Source organism: Anolis carolinensis, chromosome 3 (assembly GCF_035594765.1).
Source record: "Anolis carolinensis isolate JA03-04 chromosome 3, rAnoCar3.1.pri, whole genome shotgun sequence".
Classification (NCBI taxonomy): domain Eukaryota; kingdom Metazoa; phylum Chordata; class Lepidosauria; order Squamata; family Dactyloidae; genus Anolis; species Anolis carolinensis.
This window is the reverse complement of record NC_085843.1, coordinates 9,553,045-9,580,017: the sequence shown is the minus strand read 5'-3', so window position 1 is coordinate 9,580,017 and position 26,973 is coordinate 9,553,045. Positions and strand designations below refer to the sequence as shown.

Sequence of the window (26,973 nt, the reverse complement as noted above, 5' to 3'; positions counted from 1 at the left end):
TGCGCAGTAATGCTATGTAGTATTTACAGTAGAGTCTCACTTATCCAACACTCGCTTATCCAACGTTCTGGATTATCCAACGCATTTTTGTAGTCAATGCTTTCAATATATCGTGATATTTTGGTGCTAAATTCATAAATACAGTAATTACTATATAGCATTACTGTGTACTGAACTACTTTTTCTGACAAATTTGTTGTCTAACATGATGTTTTTGTGCTTAATTTGTAAAATCATAACTTAATTTGATGTTTAATAGGGTTATCCTTAATTCCTCATTATCCAACATATTAGCTTATCCAACGTTCTGCCGGCCCGTTTATGTTGGATAAGTGAGACTCTACTGTACTGTATTTACAAATTTACCACTAAAATATCACAGTGAATTTAAAACACTGACTACAAAAACATTGATTATGAAAAGGCAGACTGCGTTGGATAATCCAGAACATTGTATAAGCGAATGTTGGATAAGTGAGATTCTTCTTTAATATGAAATAATTACTGGGATAGAATAATGCAGAACAATATAATCTCTAAAACCAGGACAGTAAATAAACAGGGGAATTCCACACAGGAAACAATCGGGGCCAGCTAACACCTCCCAACAAAGTATTCCCATCATCAAAGTCTGGCAAATCCTGTTTTCTCAGGGCCACAGACAGTAGAAGCACATAAAATATCGCAAACAACACCACTCTGAAAACAAGGGAATTCCAGACAGGAAACAATCAGGGCCAGCTAACAGCTCCCAACAAAAAATTCACTCAGGGAGGAAACAGCCAGGCTTTAAAGCTGCAAGGCCATTACATCCTAATCATTTTTCCTAATTGCAGCATTCATACTTGCCTCCAACAAACAAAAAAACCAATCAGAAATATTGTATATTCACAACCTTTAGGAAATAATATCCCCTGGTGGCGCAGCGTGTTAAAGCGCTGAGCTGCTGAACTTCTGGACCGAAAGGCCACAGGTTTGAATTGGGGGAGCGGAGGGAGCCCCCACTGTTAGCCCCAGCTTCTGCCAACCCAGAAGTTCGAAAACATGCAAATGTGAGTGCATCAATAGGTACTGCTCCGGCGGGAAGGTAACGCCGCTCCATGTAGTCATCCCACATGACCTTGGAGGAGTCTATGGACAACGCCGGCTCTTGGGCTTAGAAATGGAGATGAGCACCAACCCCCAGAGTCAGACATGACTGGACTTAATGTCTGGGGAAAACCTTTACCCTTGACCTTAACTACCACCAATTCCTCAATACTTTATTTCCCATACCACCATACTTTGCCACAGCAACGCGTGGCCGGACACAGCTAGTATCCTATATCAGACTAGATCCCAGTATTGTCGTTAAAATACCTGAAAAAATTGATGAAATAAATGACTGCAAAAATCAAACAAGCCAGGAATGGAAGCAGCAGAACATATTTGTATTACATGCAAATGAAACAAAACTTGAAGCATCACTGTAATTGGGTTGTAATGGCAACTCTAACCAAAGTGCATGGCATTAGAACAGGCTGTTAGGAATTGTGGGAGTTGAAGTCCAAAACATCTAGAGAGCCAAAGTTTGGCCATATCTTCATTAGAAGGTTGATGTTGTGTCCCAGGTGCCTCTCACTCGATTACCCAGGAAGGGTTTAATCAGACAAGAAACAGGGTGAGCCAAAAACCAGATTTACTAAAACAGGCAGGAAGCAGTCAGGCTTTAAAGCTGCAAGGCTTTTCAATGCTAATCAAGGTTGTCAATTGCAACTTGACAAGATAGGAACTTGGCAAGATAGATTTATATATTTGTGGAATGTCCAGGGTGGGAGACAGAAAGAAAGAAAACAACCAGGGCCAGCTAACACCTCCCAACAAAGGATCCCTCGGGCAGGAAAGTCAGGCTTTGAAGCTGCAAGGCTATTCAATGCTAACCAAGGTTGTCAATTGCAACATTCACATTTGCCTCAAACAGACAAGAGTTCTTCCTCCCATCCTGGACATACGATATACGAGGGTTGAATGAAAAGTAATGCCTCCACCTTCACTCCTCAACAGATGGCAGTCCTGGTATGCTGCAGGTACTAGCTTGTTCAGTAGACTCTCCTCTACCGTTCCATTTGGAGGGAAACCTTAGCATTGAACAGTTGTGTTGTTAAAGTGTAAAGTATGGAACCCTGCGCAGACGATCGGTCAATGTGACTTAACGTGTAGTCACTGAATTCTTGACAGCAGAAGGTGTCACCCCAAAGGAGTTTCATCAAAGAATGGAAGCTGTTTATGGTGATTGTGTTGATGTGAGTCCTGTGCATCATTGGGCGAGTAAATTTAAAGATGTTGAACATCTGACTTGTGTGACAAACAAAGAGTTGGACGTCCTGTGACAGCAACCACAGAGTTTCACAAGCAAATGGTTGACAGACTGATTCAGGACGATTGTCGTATTGCTCAGAGAGAAATCTCAAGCATAAGCGTCATTTCACAAGAACATGTTTTGTCACATTATTGCTTTGCTTGGCTCTCAGAAGAACTGTGCACGATGGGTCCTGGGAGACGCTGGTTGCGGAAACAGAGTGTCGACTTCTTCCGTGACGTCTTCAGAAAACCCGTTCATTGTTGGCAGAAATGTATCCAATTGTCCGGTGATTATGTGGAAAAGTGAATACTGGTAGTTAAAGAGCACATTCCAAGGAATATTTCTGCGTTTGATTTATTAAAATACTCCCATCCAAACCCAAGTAACGAAGGTGGAGACATTACTTTTCATTCAACCCTCGTATAAACTTCCCTTGCCTAGTTTCCAATATACTTCACAACTTCTGAGGATGCTGGCCACAGCCGGGCTCGGGCTGTGGCACGGGCTGGAGAGCAGCTGCAATGAATCACTGCAATGAATCACTCTGACCAGGAGGTCATGAGTTCGAGGCCCGCTCGGAGCCTATGCTTGTTTGTTCTATGTTAAAAGGCATTGAATGTTTGCCTATATGTGTAATGTGATCCGCCCTGAGTCCCCTTCGGGGTGAGAAGGGCAGAATATAAATGCTGTAAATAAATAGATGAGGGCAAAACGTTAGGAGAAAATGCTTCTGGAACATGTCCATACAGCCTGAAAACCTCACAGCAAACCCAGAGAACTAAAAACCTTGAGTCTTCCAAAGGTCTGGCTACCCAAAACAGAAATACAGCACACAGCTGGTTTAATACAAATCAAGGTATGAAAGTCCAACTCAAGCCAGTTCAGGAGCAAAAACAAACAGTAGCCAGTTTGGCAGTCCAAAAGTCAGGTGCCAAGAGTTCACTTAAGTTGATGTTCCAGAAATCAGGAATACAAACCATAGTCAGAGTTGCAAAATCAAGCCAGATAGTCCAGGGTCAAAGTAAAGTCCATTGCCGTAAGTCACAGCCGGGCAGGTAGTCCAGGAGTCTGATTCAAGGGTTGAGGTAACAACAAGGTCCAAGATAAGGTTACCATAGTGTCAGGATTGCAAGAACAAGGTTAGAGTACACAGTTCCAAAACATGAGTACCAAAGTACGACGTTATCAATCACCAAAGATTGATCTTTTTCAGACCCCTTTTTTATCCAGGCAGCCTGACCTCTTCCAAGCAGTCGAGTCAGATTGAACCAAATATCCAGCAGAAGTCAAGCCAAGCCAGACAAACTGCTGGACATGACAATTGAAAATGTAAACTAGCATAAAGTTTAGCTTCTACGATCTCAAGCTTAGCTTCCACGATCCTGATTCTGCTTAGCTTCCAAGATCCGATGGGATCAGAAGCCTTTAGGGTATTTAGCCCATTATATACATCTCCTGCAAATCCAATTCAGAAAATTTGCATTCTCGTAATCTAATTACAGACACTTAGTTTTCTGGAAAAGTTACAAATGAACCACAGAGCTGTCATGACTCATTTCCCAGTGTGCTCAACATTAGAATTATCTTCTCTACCCGCTGAACTATCATAACTGTAGGAAATCCGTACGATACAAAAATCTGTGTTCCCCAGAAGAAAGTCCCACAAAAATAATTAAACTGACAGCTTGCCCTCATTTTACGATACCCCAAAAACTGTTGCCAGAGGGAGCCATGATAACTTGCAATGGCCAACAAATCTTTCATATTTTTGTAATATAGGCACACGTATTAAAACTCATACCGCTAGATATTAATTCAGACTTTATCATTCTTCCGGCATTTCGTTATATAGCTATCCTGATGTTCATAAATGAGCTTCAGTGATGCAAGATCACATTGAAAGCCTTCTCTTGTTTGCTAATACGTTGTGTTGTTGCATATTTATGTAAGGAATTTATATGCTGACTTTTGAGGTGAAGCCCTCCCAAAGTGACTTACGGAGCTAATTAAAGCAATCATTAAAACAACAGCCGCTGCTTAAGAACCCAGCGCAAGTTCTGTAGGGAATTACACATTCAAGTGGGAATAGTTTTCATAGAATTAGAGAATTATAAAATTGGAAGAGACCACAAGGGTCATCTAGCACACCACAATCAAAGCACTCCTGCCAAGAAAGTCTTGTGATGGGTTCGCCTTAGGGTTGCCATACGTCAAAAATGGCTTGAAAACATACAACAACAAATCATTATAGTAGGGAAATGGTAACAGATTTTCTGCCAAAATAAATTAGTGTTGGGAGATATATTGTTGAAGGCTTTCATGGCCAGAAACACTGGGTTGCTGTGAATTTTCCAGGCTGTATGCCATGTTCCAGAAACATTCTCTCCTGACATTTCACCTACATCTATGGTAGCATCCTCAGAGGTTGTGAAGTTTGTTGGAAACTAAGCAAGTGGGATTTATAAGGTAAAGGTTTTCCCTTGACATTAAGTCTAGTCGTGTCCGTCTCTGGGGGTTGGTGCTCATCTCCATTTCTAAGCCAAAGAGCTGGTGTTGTCCGTAGACACCTCCAAGGTCATGTGGCCGGCATTACTGCATGGAGTGCCGTTACCTTCTCACCGGAGCGGTACCTATTGATCTACTCACATTTGCATGTTTTTGAACTGTTAGGTTGGCGGAAGCTGGGGCTTACAGCAGGAGCTCACTCGCCTCCCCAGATTCGAACCGGCGAACTTTTGGTCCACAAGTTCAGCAGCTCAATAGTGTATCCAGTGCACCACTGGGGGTTCATCTGTAGAATGTCCAGGGTGGGAAAAAGAACTCTTGTCTGTTTGAGGCAAGTGTGAATGTTGCAGTTGATCACATTGATTAGCACTGAATAGCCCTGCAGCTTCAAAGCTTGGCTGCTTCCTGCTTGGGGGAATCCTTTGGTGGGAGGTGATTAGCTGGCCCTGATTATTTCTTGTCTGCAGTTACCCTGTTTTCAGAAGGTTGTTCCCTAATTACTTTTTTTAGTGTTGTTTTTTTATTTACTGTCCTGATTTTAGAGTATTTTAATACTGGTAAAATGAATAAAATCTGGCTAACAGTATTAAAAAACTCAAAAATCAGGACAGTAATTGGGGAACAACACACTGAAAACAGGGAAATTCCAGACAAGAAACAATCAGGGCCAGCTAATCACCTCCCAACAAAGGATTCCCCCAGGCAGGAAGCAGCCAAACTTTACAGCTATAAGGCTATTCACTGCTAATCAATGTGATAAACTGCAACATTCACACTTGCCTCAAACAGACAAGAGTTCTTTCTCCCACCCTGGATATCCTTCCACAGATATATAAACCCCACCTGCCTAGTTTCCAACAGACCTCACAACCTCTGAGGATGCCTGCCATAGATGTGGATGAAACGTCAGGAGAGAATGCTTCTGGAACATGGCCATACAGCCTGGAAAACTCACTGCAACCCAGTGTTTGGAGAGTTCAATCCCCTCTGACTTTCCTTCTGCTTTCTTTTTTTTGGGCTACATCTTGGCCCCATCTTCACAGTCATGTAATGCAGTTCGAAACCGCATTATATGATCATGTAGTCTCACATAATGCCATTCAAACTGCATTATGTGAGTCCACACTGGTCATATAAGGCAATTTCAGACAGCATTATATGGCTGTGTGAATGGGGCCTGATCTCTCTGTTCTATTTTCTTTCTTACTCACTTTTTCTTGTAACCTCAAATCTAAATCCAACTCTTTCTGCAACTCTGCTTCCTCTTCCAGCTTTCACATTAACCACCCCTTGCTCACTTATATGTGCAATTTTGCTTTCACTCTCTATTCTCTGAAACCGCTTGCATTTTGCAAGAAAGGAAACTCCACCACTGAAATTAAACCTACATATTCCAATTTTCCAACTTATGATGATTGAAAGGAAGGTTTTCTTGGCAAGATTTGGTTGAGGGGTTGCATTTGTTTTCCCCTGGAAGTCTTTAGGTTGGATGGGCATCTCTAAAGAGTGCTTTAGTTGTGTATTTCTGGATGGCAAGGGGATGGACTAGATGGCCCTTGGGGGTCCCTTTCCAAGCTTCTCATTCTATAATTAGTCACTGCTTATTCTGAAAATCTCAGGTGAAAGTATTGACACAAGGATCACCTGTATTCTGGATCCTTAAAGCAATATAGCAGCACAATAAGGAACCCATAGGGAATTAGGGTCAAATATCATTAAATATTGCAAACACAAACACAAGTTAGGAGTACTGTAGTAGTAGTGTAGGCCATATCATAGGTCATTTGCATACAAAATAAATATGATATAAAACATAACATTAAATAATTGGCATATAGGCCTTGCATAGTCAAACATAAAATACATTTCAACACATTCAGTATAAACAACAATACTAAATTGGATAAGATTATATTAAGTCAGAGCATTGCCAGAGCAATCAACTGCAATATCATTGATAAACGTGCCCTTTGTTTTCATTGCTGCAGAAAACACAATTAGGCTTTCTAATCTATGAGTAATACAACTAATTGTATATTACATTTGAAATGCACTTTTCCTTAATTACCATCCATCCAATGAGATCCCAGTGCAGGATCCTGTTTGCATAACTCTTTTGCAAGATGTAGATGCAATCATAAATTTGCAAGATTTAGATGCAATCATAAATTTTAAAAAGGTACAAAATACAGTAGACTCTCTGTTAACCGGAATTATGGAGATTGGTAGATGCTGAGCATGTAGTTTCTGGTTCCTTGCGTTACTATTAAAAATAGGCTTAATCAATATTATACCATACCACACGTTCAGGATTGACTCTATATTAATAGTGAACACAATGGTATTATAGAAACAGCTTTAAGAATGCAATACTATATTATTTTGTGTTGCTATGAGTTTTTCAGGTTGTATGGCCATATTCCAGAAGCATTCTTTTCTGACGTTTAACCCACATCTATAGCAGGCATCTCGGAGGGTGTGAAGGTTGTGAAATGCTGGACCACTCTAACAACCACCATGTCAGACTATACAAGAGAAGCCACTGAAATCCACAAGCATGTGGACAATTAAAACAGAAAGGAGGAAACCATGAACATGAACACTATTTTAAAAAAATTCTAAAATCTGAAGAGCAAATGAAGAACAACACTCAGAAAATAGGGGAAATTCCAGACAGGATACAATCAGGGTCAGCTAACACCTCCCAACAAAGGATTACCCCCAGGTAGGAAGTAGCCAGGCTTTGAAGCTGCAAGACTATGCAGTGCTAATCTGACTGGCCAACAGACTCCTGCAGTAGTGAGAGGATCAAACGCAGCAATGCCCAAACACAAATCAGGACAGTAAATAAATAACAGTATTCTGAAGACAGCGGAATTGCAGACAAGAAACAATCAGGGCCAGCTAATCACCTCCTAACAAAAGATTCCCCAGACAGGAAGCAGACAGGATTTGAAGCTGCAAGGCTATTCAATGCTAATCAAACTGGCCAATTGCACATTCACACTTCCCTCAAACAGACAAGAATTCTTTCTCTAACCCTGGACCTTTCACAGATATATAAACAGCATTTGCCTAATTTCCAACAAACCTCACAACCTCTGAGGATGCCTGCCATAGATGTGGGTGAAACGTCAGGAGAGAATGCTTCAGGAACATGGCCATACAGCCCTGAAAACTCACAGCTACCCAGTGATTCCGGCCATGAAAGCCTTCGACAACACAATATTATTATATTTTTGCTGATTCTTTAAGAGTTCCAATTAACTCAGAGTCTACTATAGTTGCAAATGCAGAATAGAAATGACATCATAAAGAAACCTTCCTTTTGTTGCTTTTTCAATATATAATTGAAAATACAATTACTTTAGACCAGGTGAAAGTGGCTTACTCCTTCTTCATCTCTTTTTCCGAACTCAACTAGTAAGTTCAGCCCTTTCCTTTGGGCTTTCCCTCTCATTTATTGGCCCAAACCCATTCATTCATAGGGTTTCCAGAAGCAGCACCTGAACCCCACACTTGCTGGCCAAGAATGGGGGCTAAGCTGGGAAGCTCAGGTGTGTCAGGTAATTCCAATCCATATCTCTGTAAGGGAGAGGCCAACAAAAGAGGAAAGAGAAGCTTTCTCCTGGTAGTAGGGCTGGGGCAGGTTGAGGAGGCATCACTTGACCATCAGGCAAGGCAGCATTTATATCTGATACTGCCGTGGCTATTTTCATGAAAAAAATCGAGGAGATTGTCTGCTGTTTTGGAGGTAAACAAATAGTTGATAGAGTATTATTATCCTTGGAGCAAAGCAATCAATTGAATGAACTATCTGTGCTTTGTTTAGAAGCCAACTTTGTCCTTTGTTTAGACCAGGCTTGGGCCCTCCAGGTGTTTTGGACTTCAACTCCCACAATTCCTAACAGCCTACCGGCTGTTAGGAATTGTGGGAGTTGAAGTCCAAAACACCTGGAGGGCCCAAGCTTGCCCATGCCTGGTTGAGAACTTAAATGACTTGTAACTCTACTGAAGTTCTCATTGATAGCCATTGATTGTGCTGCTCCTGCATGGCAGAAGGTTGGACTGGATGGCCTTAGGGGGTCACTTCCAACTCTAGGACTTCTCTGATTCTCGGAATGGGAAGTAGATGGGACCGGACCCAGATATTGTTGAACTGCATCTCCTAACATCCTCTGCCATCAGCTATGTTGGCTAATGGGAGTTGTAGTTTATCCACACCCACCCCATTCTTTGCTTAAACAGCTCCAACTTGGGCTCATTAGTAGAGGCCAATTTGCAATTTGACTCAATATTTGGGGATTAGGCTTTGCCTTTTTTTCCAGCTTGGGCTCCAAGTATTGAACTAACAGGATAGAAGAAAAGTATTGAACTAACAGGATAGAAGAAAAACCGTTGCAAGCTTACATTGGTTTCTTGGATTGTAAATGCTCAATCCTGCATGATCTTGTAAGTTAGGCAGGGTCAACTTTGGTTAGTACTTACAGTAGAGTGTCTCTTATCCAACATAAACGGGCCAGCAGAATGTTGGATAAGCAAAAATGTTGGATAATAAGGAGGGATTAAGGAAAAGCCTATTAAACGTCAAATTGAATTATGATTTTACAAATTATGCACCAATACATGATGTTTTACAACAAATCGACAGAGTAAGCAGTTCAATACATGGTAACATCATGTAGTAATTACTTTATTTGCAAATTTAGCACCCAAACATTCCAATGTATTGAAAAAATTAACTACAAAAACACTACTACAACAACAACAATTTTATTGATTAGCCAGTTGGCCTTATCAAAGACAGACAATACAAAAAACAACATACAACATACATCTGGTTCACTTAAAATAAAATACAGATATACAGGTATCTGCCTGCTTGGTGCCATTGTATTTTAGCTAAAGATCTATGCATCAACTATCCTCATCTCCCCTGCACTGCACTCCAATCTGATCTATGTACTCTGATCTCCTTTTAGCAGCTTTAAACAAATACAGGGCCACTTTTGTTGTATTGAAAAAATTAACTACAAAAACACTACTAAAAGGCAGACTGCGTTGGATAATGCAGAACGTTGGATAAGCAAGACTCTACTGTAGTTTTTTTTTTCATGTCAGGAGCAACTTGAGAAACTGGTGTGAGAGAATTGGCTGTCTGCAAGGATGTTGCCCAGGGGACGCTCGGACGTTTGATGTTTTACCAACCTGTTGGAGGTTTCTCTCATATCCCCATCTGGGAAGCTGGAGTTGACAGACAGGAGCTCACCCTGCTCCTTTTGGTCTGCAGTCCTGCTGGCACAAGGATTTAATCCATTGCATCACTGGGGGGCTCCAGTACTTAGATGGGAAACTATCAATGAATCTCAAGTGCTTTAGGTGATATTTCAGAGAAAGGAATGTTGCTTCCCATTCAGGTAAAGGATGGAAATGGGAAATGTGCCCATTTTTGGGGCTGCAGACCCCAGAATCCTCTAAAACAGCTATATTAGGGGCTTCTAGGAGTTATAGTCCAAAGTTAACTTAAGCAGTATCTGGACTCAATGCTATGGAATCATGGAAGTTGTAGTTTGGTGAGGCACCAGCATTCTTTGGCAGAGATTTTGTGAAAGCCACAGCTCCTAGGATTCCATATCATTGAGCCATGGAAGTTAAAAGTGATGTCAATCTGCATTAATTCTGTAGTGTAGATGCACCCTAGGTCATCCTGACCTACCTTGCAAGGTTGTTGTAAGGCTGAAGTAGGAAAGAAGGGGCGGAAGACATATAGGAGGAGGAAGTATCGAAAGAAAGGCAGGATATATATGTAGAAAAGAAGCTCCTGTCTTCCAAGTAGATAAAAGAGTCAGATTTGCAGAGTTTGCTACACAATGTTTTAATTTCTATGCTGTGTTTTGCAACCATTGTGATCCTTTATACTGCTTCCTCCCAGTACCCAATATTAGGGGTTTTGAGTTCAACCATGCCATGTTTTTGAAACCTCTAGACCATTTTAGACCAAGGAGAATCCTTTTTAAAAAATAGAAGATGGCCAGAATGTCAATTTCCAGATCACTTTGTGTCAGAATAAATGGCTGTAATGGTTCCAAAATATCCTTAGGAAGGGCGAAAACTGGGTTGCTGTGAGTTTGTCAATATAACACTGTTTGTTAATGTAATTTGCTTTGTCTCCTGGTGACTTTGCTTTTCTTCTTCTTCTAAAAGCCAATAAAAAGAAGGAGAAAGAACGACCCGAGATCTCCCTGCCTTCAGACTTTGAGCACACCATTCACGTTGGATTTGATGCTGTCACTGGCGAATTTACGGTAAGGGGAATGGATGGAGGAGGAACAGAGAGAGATTGAGATCAATGGGTAAACACCCAAGATATGCCCTTTTCTTCAGGATCGGGGTGGTCAAAGTGCATGCAACCTGAACCACACTTTTGCGCAAGCACTCCCCAATATTCTCCAGTGTTTATCAGAATGTAAGTTTGGTTTTTTTTGAGAACAAAGAAATCAACGTTGCAGTTTGCCATTGAAATTCAGTTGCAAAGCACTAAATCCATTATCACCGACAGCAAAATGAACTAAATGAGCTACGAGTACGATAGTAATAATAATAATAATAATAATAACAATAATAATTATTATTATCATCAGCCATGATAGGAACTTACGGTTGCCATAAGTTGGAAATAACTCCAAGGTACCCAACTATAAGTATGCTTTATATATCAATAGCAAAATGAACTAAATGTGCCGTGAATAGAATAATAATAGTAATAATAATAATAGTAATAAATAAATAAGTAGTGAATGTTGTATTGAATTTAGTTCCTTGTTTAAGCCATGATAGGAACTTAGGGTTACCGTAAGTTGGAAATGACTCCAATTTACCCATCCATAAGTATGCCCTGTATACCAACAGCAAAATAAACTAAAGGAGCCGTAAATATTACATACACACACACACACACACACACACACACACACACACACACACATATATATATATATAGAGAGAGAGAGAGAGAGAGTGAGTGAATGTTGTACTCAATATATATAGTGAATGTTGTACTTAGTTTAGTTTGTTGTATAAGCCATGAACTAAACGATCCATAAATATAATAATAATAATAATAATAATAATAATAATAATAACAACAACAACAACAACAACACATAAATACAAATATAGTGAATATTGTGATCAATTTAGTTCCTTGTATAAGCCATGTTTGGAACTTGGGGTTGCTGTAAGTCAGAAATGACTCCCAATGTACTCAACAACAACAACATGCCCCATATACCAACATCCCACACAAGGATGGACTAAAAGTTGTTGGGATCATCATCCACATTATCTTGCCTATCATAGCCTCCTAATCTCAAAACAATTACTCTAGGTACCTCCTAGAGGACACACAACATGGAGGAGGAGATGAGAACAAGATCTTAAAACAGATCCAAATATCAATTTGGTCCATACATCAACTCAGGAAAGATCACCACAGTACCTAATTGCATCATCCACAATATTAGTGGTACTTTAATGCGATAGATGCCATTCTCTGTAAACAATTGTACACTGTACATTGGGCAAACAGGCCGTTCTCTGCCCCAGGGGATGAATAGGTATAAATCAGATATTAGGAATGGGAATACAGGACATAAAAGCTAGTTATCTGATGAAGTAGACTTAAATCTACAAAAGTTCATACTACAATTTCTCATACTGATCTAGATTGATGTGGCTATGGGTTCAGCTACACTGTAGAATTAATACAGTTTGACGCCCCTTTATCTGCCATGGCTAAATGTTATGGGATAGTGGGAATTGTAGTTTTACAAGGTCTTTAGACTCCTCTGCCAAGGATTGCTGGTGCCTCACCAAGCCACAACTCCCTTGATTCCATAACATTGAGCCATGGCTGTTAAAGTGATGTCAAAGTGTATTAATTCGACAGTGTAGATGCAGCAGATATTTTTGAATTAGCTCCTTTTAATTCCATATCAGTGCTATTGATCATAATTTGTTAATAAGTAAGTGCCACTGAAATAAATTTTCTGGTGTTTCTGTCTTGTGCAGCATTTCCCCCGCTAATTATTATGGCTTTTTCAGGTAGAATCCTGTGATTTGTAGTTTAGGGCATTACTTAGGACTCTTAGAATTATATAAACTACAATTCTGAGAGCCCTAAGTAGTGCCCTAAAAAATGTTAGCAGGTAATTCAAATTACCTTCCCAGAGAATAAATCCCAATATTTAAAAGAATGGAACCCTAGAAGTGAAAGCAATTTCAAACTCCTCTAACTGTGCCGTGTGGATGCATATGTGGTATAAGTTGGAAAGGTGAATGGTATTGATCCCTTTTCTGATCCTGTTTCCAGGGCATGCCAGAGCAATGGGCCCGCTTGCTGCAAACCTCCAATATCACCAAACTGGAACAGAAGAAGAACCCCCAAGCCGTACTTGACGTTCTTGAATTCTACAACTCCAAGAAGACCTCCAACAGCCAGAAATACATGAGCTTCACTGGTAGGTTGTCTTCATCGGGTTTTGTGTTATATACAATCATTTATAAACAAATAAGAAACTGTATGTCAACAGAGAACTCTTGGGTTGCCATCCAAATGTGAGATATTATCAAATAGATAACACAAATGAGAAAATTAATGAAATACAAATATTTGATAATATGGACATTATCAATGATGTCCATATTATTTTTTAAATTTATTTAAAATAATTATTAAAAATTGAGTCACGTTACATGTACTAGTTTATTACAGATGTCCATATTATCAAATAGATAACACAAATGAGAAAATTAAAGAAATACAAATACAGTACAGTCTCACTTATCCAACATTCGCATATCCAACATTCTGGATTATCCAACACAGTCAGCCTTTTAGTAGTCAATGTTTTTGTAGTCAGTGTTTTCAATACATTGTGATGTTTTGGTGCTAAATTCGTAAATACAGTAATTACTACGTAGCATTACTGCGTGTTGAACTACTTTTTCTGTCAAATTTGTTGTTAAACATGATGTTTTGGTGCTTAATATGTAAATCATAATCTAATTTGATGTTTAATAGGCCTTTCCTTAATCCCTCCTTATTATCCAACACATTCACTTATCCAATGTTCTGCTGGCCTGTTTATGTTGGATTAGTGAGACTACTGTATTTGATAATATGGACATCTGTAATAAACTAGTACATGTAAAGTGATTCAAAAATTTTAATTTATTTTTTATTTACAGTATTTATATTCCGCCCTTCTTACCCCAAATGTGACTCAGGCATTTTTGTTCGTAAACTTCCTCCTTGATTGAATCGCTGGCATTTTTCTGGTATTTCTTTATGGGTGCCTTAAAGTATCTCCCCGCTGCAGTAAATCTTGTCACTCCAAGGTTGACAGTTTGAAGCTGCCCTGAGTTCCTTCAGGGAGATAGGGCCGTCTGTAAATAAATAAATAAATAATAATAATAATTATTATTATTTCTCACCAACTTCAAGAGTTTGTCTCTTTCCCTTGGCTTGATCTGGTTTGGCTTTGTGCCAATCAATGGTTTAGCATTGTGTAATGCACACATAATACATACAGCAGGATTGTTTTTGTATGTTATGGTCTGCCCTTGGCTTTGACTACAGAATGAAACTCGGCTATACAGGTAATTTGTGAAAATTCTGTTTGCCTTTTAGATAAATCCATCGAAGATTATAATTCCTCCAACACAGTGGTAAGTTGTCTTTCGCTGTCCTTGATTTCAGTCTTCAGCAGAATACACAAGATATGGTTAAATCCATTGCAATAGATGCACTTTTTAATATTTTCATTGCATGTGGCTGCAACATAACCACTGGAATATGGCTGATTGTAAATGACTTCTGATTTAATGAAACCATATGTTTAAATTCCAAATAATACATGTCTTAAGGAGGCACCAATCCTGGGAAGTAATGTGCAAGTTGTTGTCTTTGCAGTTCGGTTTCTTATTTCCCTGAAATTAGAGAAATGTGGGTTTTGGACTATAGGTTCCTTATTCTCCCAATAACAATAGCCACTGGGGATCTGTAGTCCAAAGAAGCAACCTTTTTGAGTTCTGAATGGTTCACCTAAGAGCTCATTAGTACTAGATAATAGCACAGTGGTTCTGAAAACTGCTTTACGGGGCTTATCTTATTAATGGGCAGCATTCCTACTTCAGCAAGGTCTTGCATAGAAAATGCTCATTATTCTGCTCCTCTTTCTTTTATCATGCTGCTGGGTTATGTTTTTTATAAGCAGTAGGATCTTGTGTTTATTCGATGCTCATTATCTGAAATCTGGTCTTATGAATTAAGACCAGATTAACCAGCAAACAAAATAAATGTCATTAAAAGCTACAGAAATGATGAGAATACTGTCAGAGTATTTGCAGCGCAGCAGTAGTTGGATGGAAGCAGTGGAATGCAGAACAAAGAGACACTCAGAGACATTGGTAAAACTATTTACAAAGTTTTACTGTATGCAGCAATAATCAACACAAACAGAATTGCAGACGACAGAAGAACACAGGACTGCTCTGTTCTCCAACAGAACTTGACTCGAACTCTAGGCAGACAGAACTCAACTGAACTGATGCAATCGTTATGCACAAAAACTTGTGTCTGAATACTCCCTAGTTCCAGCCACACATCAAAGTCATAGCTTCTTGGCAATTAACTCTTTCCACATTATGGTATATTCTGGATGATGTAATACAGTTGCAATACAAGCATGGCACAAATTGCATTTAAACACTATCAATACACAAATCCCACATTAACAAATACATCAGATATGCACCAGATGTATCCTCTACCAAACATGCCTGCAATGATGGTGGGACACAGGCTGGATCTACACTGCATTATATGTTGGATGTAGTCCTATATAATGCAGTTTGGGCTGCTTTGTATGGGTCTATACTGACTGTATAATATACAGTAGAGTCTCACTTATCCAACACTCGCTAATCCAACGTTCTGGATTATCCAACGCTTTTTTGGAGTCAATGTTTTCAATATATCGTGATATTTTGGTGCTAAATTCATAAATACAGTAATTACTACATAGCATTACTGCGTATTGAACTACTTTTTCTGCCAAATTTGTTGTCTAACATGTTTTGGTGCTTAATTTGTAAAATCATAACCTAATTTGATGTTTAATAGGCTTTTCCTTAATGCCTCCTTATTATCCAACATATTTGCTTATCCAACATTCTGCTGGCCCGTTTATGTTGGATAAGTGAGACTCTACTGTAGTTTGAAAGAAAGCCCTCTCCGGAGAACTTAAAACTTGACTCATATTGGGAGATAGGATCTTTCAGATAGTCTGTATCCAAACTATGTAGGGCTTTTATATTGAATCACGCCCGAATACGATTCAGTAGCTAGTGATATAATACTAATAACAATAAGTCACAACTGTATGTTGAATTGTGCCCAATTACAGTTCATTAGTTAATGATATAATAACAATAAGTCATAACTGGTATGTTGAATTGAGCCCAAATACGATTCAGTAGCTAGTGATATAATAATAATAATAATAATAATAATAATAATAATAATAATAATGATGATGATGATGATGATGATGATGATGATGATGATGATGATGATGTGTTGTCGAAGGCTTTCATGGCCAGGATCACAGGGTTGTTGTATGTTTTCCGGGCTGTATGGCCATACAGCACCGGAAAACATACAACAACCCAATAATAATAATAATAATAATAATAATAATAATAATAATAATAATAATAATGCCATAATCGTATGATGAAATGTGCCCAAATACAACTCAGTAGCTGGTGATATAATAATATGTGTGATCTAATACAAAAGCCAGCATAGTTATCTTGTTTGCTGTGAACTAATCTTGTTGGGTATCAAATATAATAACAATAAGCCATAACTAGTATGTTGAATTGTGTCCAAACACGATTCAGTAACTAGTGATATCATCATCATCATAATCATCACAACAAGAACAAATTATTACTTGCCTCTCCTTGTGGTTGAAGGCGAGATACAACAGGGTTAAAACAGTTAAAACACAGCACTATTAATATATATATAACAACATAGATACAAGACCACACCAATAAAATGCATGTTATAATTCAAAGTCAAAATACTATAATTTCTCTTCCACCCTCCTTTGTTTTTTGTTTTTATGGTGTCAAAAGTGACTTGAAAACATACTGCAAGTCGCTTCTGGTGTGAGAGAATTGGCTGTCTACAGAGACGTTGCCCAGGGGACGCTGGGATGTGTTAGCTGGGAGGCTTCTCTCATGTCCCTGCCAGCTAGAACTGCTTTTTTTGATGTATTTATTGCTGTATTTGGATTTGTTTTTACTGTTGTATTTTTATATTGTTTGGGCATGGTCCCTTTGTAAGCCGCCCCGGGTCCTCTTGGAGAGATGGGGCGGGAAATAAGAATAAATTATTATTATTATTATTATTATTATTATTATTATTAGAACTGATAGACGGGAGCTTACCCCATTTTGCAGATTTGAACAGGCAACCTTCGGGTCAGCAACCCAACCTTCCTTGGTGGGCCAAATATACGTTACCTGGGCTTGATGCTCCCAAACCAAATCCACATAATGGATTCACAATGGAGTGTAGTCTGGTATCACCCATTTTATATCTCTGTGTTGTATTTTTATTGCCACAGTGTAGTATTCTACATTTCCCCCTGTTGAAAATCATTTTGGCCAAATGTGACCAGATGTGAATTGCCTTTGAGTGTATATAGCCATGTCTCCTCCTCCACTGGCTCCCTGGCTATCTTTACTGATGAGGAATTTTATTGGGTTGGATATCAAAAGACACTGACATTCTCATTACTCAGCAGGTGTGGAAACCATGCATCCTGAACAAAAGAGATTTTTTTTAATACTCAGCAAGCGCTGTAATAAACAGCAATAAAGACAGTTGGCATGCGTTGTTGACCAATGTGTCCTTCGTTATCATGGTAAAATTAAATTGCAGTGCCAATTAAGTGTCCTTGATGTAATCCGCCGACTGTGTTTTTCCTGAAAAACCCCACATTTGGTGTGGAATAGCCAATTTCTCTGTGCATCTTTTCAAAATAAAACCATTACATGCATTGGGGAGAAAAGCAAGCAGGGTTTGGTTACTCAAAAATATCACTAAGATTTGAAAAAAAATATATATTGCCAAAGGAGTGACAATACCAACATGGGTGCCATTTTATTCAGGGAAAAATGCTAGATTTTGATCTAGATGTACAATGTTTTGAGTCTCTTGGCAGTGAAAAAGCAGGGTAAAAATACAAATGGTGGTGATGAAGATGAAGATGATGATGATGATGGGTTGCTTTGAGTTTTCCGGGCTGTATTGCCATGTTCCAGAAGCATGGACAGAAGAATCAGGACAGTAAATAAAGAACAACATTCAGAAAACGGGGAAATTCCAGACAAGAAATAACCAGGGCCAGTTAATACCTCCTAACAAAGGACTCCCCCAGGCAGGAAACGGCCAGGCTTCGAAACTGCAAGGCTATTCAATGCTAATCAAGGTGGCCAATTGAGGCAATTCACACTTGCCTCAAGCAGACAAGAGTTCTTTCTCCCACCCTGGATGTTATCCCCCACCCCGTGCCTAGTTTCCAACAGACCTCACAACCTCTGAGGATGCCTGCCATTAATGTGGGTGAAACTTCAGAAGAGAATGCTTCTGGAACATGGCCACACATCCCGGAAAACTCACAGCAATCCAGTGATTCTGGCCATTAAAGCCTTCAACAACACAATAATAATAATAATGTTGAGAGCTTTCTAGCAGCTTCAGACTGTCTTTGTGACCAAAAGGTTAGAATCAATATCTTCCCTGTCTCGTGCAATATAAGTAGTATGCCATTTCAAAGTGTAATCTAAAAATCGATATTTAGATGTCAATAATAATTTATATTAATACCTTACAAATATCTCGAGTCTAGTGCAAGAACTGTGATTCTGACACTGGTTTGCACTATTCTTTTGCACTTTTTAAAACCAAGAATGAGCAATCTTTCAATCCAAATGTATTATTTCCATAGCCCAGTGACACTAGCAATAACTGGAAATCCACTTCTACTTTTCAGTCATTTCCATTTTTCACTTTTAAAAGCTCTTGAGTGCATAAAACGTTTAGTTGCAAAATTCTCTTTTATGCCCTGAATTTTTGGTTGCTTGGGGTGTAAATAAAAAAGAGGTTGGAAATATATTTATGACCCTTGTTTTCTTTGGTACTGAGCTAAATGGGTTTGCTGTAAATCGCCAATGAAGAGCATGTGAAACCAGTCCGTCTAAATATTTAGACTCTGCCCCATTCAAAGTCCATACTGTCCTTTAGTCATCTTCTTTTTCTGATGAAAGAAGCCTCTGTGTTAGAATTTTCTGCTGAAAAAAATGTGTAACATCATTAAATGTTCCCTTTCTTGACAAAATTATAGAGATTTTCTTTGAGCGACTAAGACAGCCCATTTTTCTCATCCTCTTTTTACCTGTGACTAATTAGTATAGGTTGAGTGTCCCTTATCTGGTATTCCAAAGTTCAAAATAATTCACACAGATAGTTGACATAATAATAATAATAATAATAATAATAATAATAATAATAATAATAATAATATTCCACCCTGTCTCCCCGGAGGGAGTCAGAGCAGATTACTGAACACATATAAGGCAAATATTCAGTGCCTTTTATACAACGATATACAATACACAGACAGAAGTAAAGGTCTTCCCCCTTTTCATCTCCAGCATTTGGGAGTAATGCTCAATTTCCGGCCATGGGGAGGTGCTCTTGTTGCATTTTTCCATGCCGAGGAGCCTATCTCTGTTTTGCATATCTGCACAGGGGCGCCCTTTTACCTTCCCACCAAGGCGGTACCTATTGATCTACTCGCATTGCATGCTTTCAAACTGCTAGTTTGGCAGAAGCTAGGGCTGACAGTCATGAGCTCACCCCAACTCATGGCTTGGAACTGCTGACCTTCCAGTCGACAGATTTCCTGCAGCTAGCAGTTTAATTCGCTGCACTATCACGGCCCCTTTACATTCTGCTGGTTTGGCATAGACAAACCTTGCTTTACGCACAAAACAAAAAAATTGTTTAAAATTAACTTCAGTCTATGTGTATAAGGTGGATATGAAGCATCAGCGAATTCAGTGTTTAGACTTAGATGTCATTTCCAAGATTATGTATGTATATGAAAATAAAGATATTCCAAAATTTATGTACAGTAGAGTCTAACTTATCCAACATAAACGGGCCAGCTGAACGTTGGATAATAAGGAGGGATTAAGGAAACGCCTATTAAACGTCAAATTACGTTATGATTTTACAAATTAAGCACCAAAACATCATGTTTCACAACAAATCGACAAAAAAAGCAGTTAAATACATGATAACGTTAGGTAGAATTTACTGTACTTATGAATATAGTACCAAAACATCACAATGTATTGCAAACATTGACTACAAAAACATTGACTACTAAAAGGCAGACTGCGTTGGATAGTAAAGAACATTGCATGAACAAAGGTTGGATAAACAAGACTCTACTGTATTTTATTTTATACTTTATGAGCATTGCATTATATTATATTATATTATATTATATTATATTATATTATATTATATTATATTATTTGCCTGCCTCTCTCCCAACATAAGGACCAAAAGCTGCTCACAAAAACACATGACACAGTGCAAATTTGTCGTGCTTCTTTCAATGCAAATATCCTATAGTTTCAAAGGAAGCTTTTCTCAAACTTCCTTTGAAATTATGCTAAACTATAAAACGCAAATAAACTTCAGCTCCAGTATGTTTAATAAACCAAGCAGAAGGAGTCGATTTCTTGAAAGCATTATTGAATGTAAGCTGAGTAAAACTTCTCAAGATCCAGAGACTGTCCGCTTGCAAAGCTTTATTCTAAGGTATTTCCAGAAAAGGAGGCAGCAGAAGATTTAATCTTACAACCTCAGTGCTTTCCTTTCTGCTCTCTTACTAGAGACGAATGCCTCCTATGGTTGCTTAGCAATCGCTGTGCATTTTCCTCCTTCGGGTCTTGTAAAAAATGTGAGTGAATAGTAAAAAGCGCATTCTTATTGTGCATGGAAGAGGACTATGCTGCTGTTTGCATTCCCAAAGTTACATGTTTCCTTTGTCCAATGCAAGGTTGTGAGAGGGAAAATGAGAAAATGCTCCTCTACGTGTAATGGTTGTGTTGCACAACCGATTTCAGATGGCGATGCTTGATATTTGGCTGAATTCCCTCATTTTTGTGGTGTTTCAGATTGCTTCTGCCTTATGGCAGCCCTATCAGCACAAATTGACCCTGGTGGGAGTTTTCACTTTGCAAATATTCAGTTGGATTTAGACCCAGGTGGTGCCTCTATGCTCTGATTTACACAGTGGTTTCCTGCCTCTATATCTCTGCTTTCATATACATAGCAGTTGCAGCTCCCGATTCCTGTTTTGTATAAGACGCAACCCTCCACCCCGCTGCAATTGGAAATCCACCCCTTTGATATTATTCCAGTATAACCCTCAATCTTGGAAAAGTCTTATGTATTAGTTCAACCATTTGTATGCTAGAGTTGTGCATAATCGCATCAAACGTACATAAAGCAATAAATCAGCCAGTAGGCAATAAAACCAAACAGTTTTCATCACAGCAAGACACCTGCAATGAAAATACAGTATTAGAAATCTTATGAAATCTGGTGCTTTGACAAACTACAAATCCCAGGATTCCTTAGCATTGAGCCACGGCAGTTAAAAGCGGTGTCAAACTGCATTAACTCAATTGTGTAGATGTGCATTCCAGTTTATTGATCCCTTGCTTCCCTGCAGAATGTGAAGGCAGTGTCCGAGACTCCAGCTGTTCCCCCTGTTTCGGAAGACGAGGATGATGAAGATGAGGCCACTCCACCCCCGGTCATTGCCCCCCGGCCAGAGCACACCAAGTCGGTAAGTAGACCCCAAAGCAGGGCTGCATCATCTTGAGTGACCCTTTGCCCCTGGTGACTTGCTTACCCCAACTGGGCAGAAAGAACAGCTCACAGTCATTGGCTATGAAAGGGGTTGCCTTTGACGACTGTTTGGAAGCTCCAAATAGTCCAACAAGCGGCAGCCAGATTGCAGCATACAGGGAGCATACCATCCCCCCTATTATGTCAGCTCCACTGCCTGCCAGTCTGCTGCCGAGCACAATCCAAAGTGCTGGCTTTAGCCTATAAAGCCCTAAACGGTTCTGGCCCAGCTTACCTGTCCAAACACATCTCCCTCTATGACCCACCTCAGAGGTTAACATCATCGGGGGAGGCCCTGCTCTCGATCCCACCACCCTCGCAAGCGCAATTGGTGGGGATGAGAGACAGGGCCTTCTTAGTGGTGGCCCCTCACCTGTGGAACTCCCTCCCCAATGAAATCAGAACAGCCCCCTCCATCCTGCCTTTTAGAAAAAAAACATGATTATGGGACCAAGCATTTGAGCAGTAACTATAGTAGTGCAATAATTGAGAACCTTTAAAGCAGTGATTCCCAAAGTGGGCACTACCACCCCCTGGTGGGCGCTGCAGCCATCCAGGGGAGCGGTGATGGCACCTATTAGGACACGGGGTGGGGCCAGGGGAGGGGCGGGGCCTCTTCCCAAGTGCCGGAGACAGGGCTGAGCACCTGAGGTGCCTGTTAGAACACAGGGGGCAGAGCTAGAGGAGTGATAGTGGCTTCTTCCCAAGAGCCCGAGACAGGGCTGAGGATCTATACCTCTTCTGAGGTGCTTGTTGGGACACAGGGCGGAGCTAGGGAATAATAATAATAATAATAATAATAATAATAATAATAATAACAACTTTATTCTTATACCCCGCCCCATCTCCCCGAAGAGACTCGGGGCGGCTTACATGGGGCTTTGCCCAACGCAACAGTACAAAATCAAAACAAAAACAATAGACAAATCAGCAACCATAAAAACATCAGCATAAGAAAAACAGTCATAAAAAGTCATAAAAAGTCATAAAAACAGTCATAAAAAGGGAAGGGGGCGGGGCCTGCTTCCAAGAGCGCAAGACAGGGCTGAGCCTCTATATCTCTCCTGAGAGGCCTTTTAGGACTAAAGGGCGGGGCTAGGGGCGGGGCCTCTTCCCAAGAGCCCGAGACAGGGCTGAGCCTCTGTATACCTCCCCTGAGGCGCTTGTTAGAACATAGAGGTTCAGCCCCGTCAGGCACTTGGGAAGAGGCCCCGCCCCCTCCTCTAGCCCCGCCCCCTGTGTCCTGGCAGGCGCCGAAGGACAGGGATAGAAGCTCAGCCCTGCCTCAGAGCTCGTAACTCCGCATATCCCAGTCCTGGCCGCCCATTTGTGGCCCCGCTCCTTCCAAACACGTCATCTTTGGGCAAATAAAGTGAGGTATAAATAAACATAATAATAAACATAATAATAATGATGATGAAGATGATGATGATAATAATAATACTAATCATAGAATCATACTAATTGGAAGAGACCACGAGGGGCATCCAGTCCAACCCCATTCTGCCAAGCAGAAAAGTGCAATCAGAGCACTCCTGACAGATGGCCATCCACTCTCTGCTTAAAAACCTCTAGAGAAGGAAACTCCACTCTGCTGCCAAACAGCTCTTACTATCAGGGAGTTCTTCCTAATGTTTCAATGCCATCTTTTCTTTTAGATATATACCCGGTCAGTGATCGAGCCCCTTCCACCAGCTCCGACCCGAGACGTGGCCACCTCTCCGCTTCCCTCTCCGACAGAGAACAACACGACCCCCCCGGATACGCTGACGAGGAATGTGGAGAAACAGAAGAAGAAGCCCAAAATGACCGACGAGGAGATCTTGGAAAAATTGAGTAAGCCTTTTGCTCCTCGGTCTCTCAAATGTCATTTCAGTTTGTGACGGGAGATGTTGCACTTCTGTTCACATGGCGGTGCAGTTGTTGCGGCTTCACGCCATTCTAGTTTCCATCAAAAGCATGTCTTGCTCATCTTTGCACCGTGTGTATCTCGCATGATGCTTCTTGGCCAGCTGAAGTGCAAGATTTATCACTCTTGGTTTTCTGTCATCTTTCTAAGACCTTTCACAGCGATGTTGGCCCTGGGTTACGTGATAGCTGAGTTTTCCCAAAATATATGACATACATCATTGTACGTGTTAGCTTTGAATGTCAGAGAGACCTAGAAGCGGCTTTGAATCTCAAGGCCTTCGGATGCGTGAGGCGCCTTCTCACTGGGTTGGAAAATGCAGGTGAAAGAACAAACAGAAAGCTTGAAGTATTGCTTTTAAAAAAATCAGTTCCTGCTGCTCCTTCCGTACCTTATCAATTCATTATTCATATACCTTGCAGTGTTTTTGAGGGGGAAAAGTTCCTTTCTGTTTTTATAGGGAGGAATTGATAAAGAGGGTGAGATAAAACTTTTCCAACTCTCATCAAAAAGCATGTTAAAGGAGCATAAATATGCAAGTCTGGCCATCAAAGTAGAAACTATAAGAAAAGTGGGGAAAGGAGAGAAAAAATCATCCCTGGATGCATTTTCCAAGAAGCTTTCTAAAAGCTTGGAAGTTTTTGTTTACTTATGCCAAGCTAACCTGATTTTTTGGGTTTTATTTCACCTGCTTAGTTTTGAAGAAAAGGGTTGCCGGGTTGTTCTTTTTTGTGTTATAGTAATCTATCCCTATCCATCCCATGTTATTTCTGCCTCTGGGATCAAATTTACTGTTAGAGAAGTAATGCCCAAGGACACATTTAACTGGTTAACTGTATTTTTCTTGACAAGTATGGGAACAGGTGCTAGTTTTCTTCTCTACCTGTGCTGAAATAGCTTTGATAGAGACTAAATACAGGAAAGTAGACTATTATTAGTATTAGCATTGATTATTGGGTTAACTGTTGGTTCTGCTGACCTAAAGGTTGACATGAAAGGGGAAGGCTTTACCTTTGTTCTGTGTCTTTGTATGTCATTGTTATTTCACTGTATTAAAGGCATTGAATGTTTGCCTATCTGTGTATGTTGTAGTCTGCTGTGTGTCCCTTTGGGGAGATAGAGCAGAATATAAATTAAATATTATTATTTCCTTGCAGAAAACATGTCCCTATTTTCAAAAGCACCTCACTTTTCCCCCTAAAAAAATCCATGACTCAAATTTTCATTGTCTTTTTTGTTCAAAGGAGGCATCGTAAGTGTAGGTGATCCCAAGAAGAAATATACCAGTTTTGAGAAGATTGGACAAGGGTGAGCCTATTATTGTCACATTCTCCCAGCCCTTCTGTCTCTTGAGCTAAAGTTGTGATATAACTACAGTGAATTTAACTTTTTTTTTTGCTTTGGAATTGGTGAGTTCATCTATGGACAATTCTGAGATTATATCTGTTGACCAATTACATAAATCTTAATTGGATAATTGTATTAACGTTTTGGGTGGCCAATTCCAATCTGCATTTGAGAGACTTTTCTAAGAATACATTTTTTAAAAATAGATTGAATATGTTGTAATAGACTTCACCTTGGAAGAGAGATGTTTGGAAAGGATTTTATTGGGACGTATTTTGCCTTTGGTGTCCATCTACTTTTGTATGTTGCAGCCATTTGAAGGGTTTTCAATTCACAAAAGGTCCATTGCATGGACTGTTGGGCAGTCAGGTCAGAAAGAAAGACAAACCGTGCTCAAACTACAGGGAACCCAATCATTTTTCTCACTTTGTTAACAATCCCAGTAAATGATCCTTAACCCCAAAGAGGCTGGTGAGAAACCGGGTCACAACCTGATGGGAAAGTGACATGCAAACATTTCCAAAGAAGGAGGAAAAGAAGCTAAGAGAAGTTCCCTGTTTAATGTAGATGCTACTTTGAGATAAGGAGTACACAGCTGTGTAATAGCAATAGAATATTGTGTGCCATTGTATTGTTTGTGAATACAATTTTAGGACTGTGTACTAAAGTTTTCTTTTTCTGTCCTAGTGCTTCAGGGACCGTTTATACAGCCATGGATGTAGCTACAGGACAAGAGGTAAGTGTTTTAAGGCATAGAAACCCTAAGTATTTCTTTTGTGGAGGTACAGAATTAGACCCAAAATATCCAAACAGTTGCAAATGTTACCCTTGGATTAACATCTCACATAACTACAGTCACTATGAAGAAGAATTCAGTCCAAAACTTTGGACTTGTTGCTTCTGTGTGAAACTAGGCATCTTCCAAAATCTGAGGTAGGGCTTTTTCAACTCTAAAAAAGGGCTGAAAAATTCAGCTTTTACTTGAGTATATATGGTAGCCCAGAATCTATGCATTATTCTACCAAAAAGAAAAGGTCTAACTCATGAGACAGATTAATATTATTATTATTATTACTACACTATGTATCAAAATTGGGAAAAAATATGTTCCTGGTTTGAACTTGGCACATAGACCAATGAGATATTCATTGAAAATTTATAGCAAAATGTGCTGCAGGATGTCATGTAAAAGCAAAGTTTTTGCAGTTTAATAAACTTTTCCCATGTTTCTATGTTAGACCTAATTAGGAAATGACATTCATGACCCTGGAACAGAAATTGTGTTAAATAGCGTAATTTACTTACTTACTTTATTTATTTATAGCCGACTCAAGGCAGCTAATAGCCACATATTTTGATCAATTTAAAAGAAAACAAATACAATTTTAAAAAAATTAAACAGTACTGCATATGTTAGGTTAAACATACAGTTAAAATATAATGAATACGATTAAAATGCATTTTAAATACACACAATCAGTTTTGGAAATGGAAGAGCTTTGGATTCAGGACAATGAAAATGAATAATTGTGCTTTTCTCTCTCTCTCTCTCTCTCTCTCTCTCTCTCTCTCTCTCTCTCTCTCTCTCTCTCTCTTTTTTTTTTTTTACAAATAAAACCATCTAGGTTGCTATCAAACAGATGAACCTGCAGCAGCAGCCCAAGAAAGAGCTGATCATTAATGAAATTCTGGTCATGAGGGAAAACAAGAACCCCAACATCGTCAACTATTTGGACAGGTATTTTCAGTCTCCTGGGAGGCAAATGTGTGAGTTGGAGAGGTGAATGTTGTTTGAGTCTG

General features: G+C 39.6%; 1 protein-coding gene across 3 annotated transcripts in view; it reads left to right on the top strand.

Annotated features, from left to right (window-relative positions):
* The window catches only part of pak1 (p21 (RAC1) activated kinase 1), a 109,079-nt gene that overhangs the window by 62,753 nt on the left and 19,353 nt on the right, over positions 1-26,973 (top strand). Inside the window, exons 1-9 of one of the 3 annotated variants that reach the window (XM_062974501.1) lie at positions 8,393-8,412; positions 11,051-11,151; positions 13,218-13,365; positions 14,538-14,575; positions 21,739-21,855; positions 23,576-23,753; positions 25,071-25,134; positions 25,861-25,909; positions 26,799-26,911. In XM_062974501.1, the coding sequence (XP_062830571.1) occupies positions 13,221-13,365; positions 14,538-14,575; positions 21,739-21,855; positions 23,576-23,753; positions 25,071-25,134; positions 25,861-25,909; positions 26,799-26,911 (704 nt within the window). In that variant the 5' untranslated portion in view covers positions 8,393-8,412; positions 11,051-11,151; positions 13,218-13,220. Of the gene's footprint in view, positions 1-8,392; positions 8,413-8,468; positions 8,601-11,050; positions 11,152-13,217; positions 13,366-14,537; positions 14,576-21,738; positions 21,856-23,575; positions 23,754-25,070; positions 25,135-25,860; positions 25,910-26,798; positions 26,912-26,973 lie in introns of those variants that run through there. The other 2 variants (XM_062974500.1, XM_062974499.1) reach the window with 2 other exon arrangements.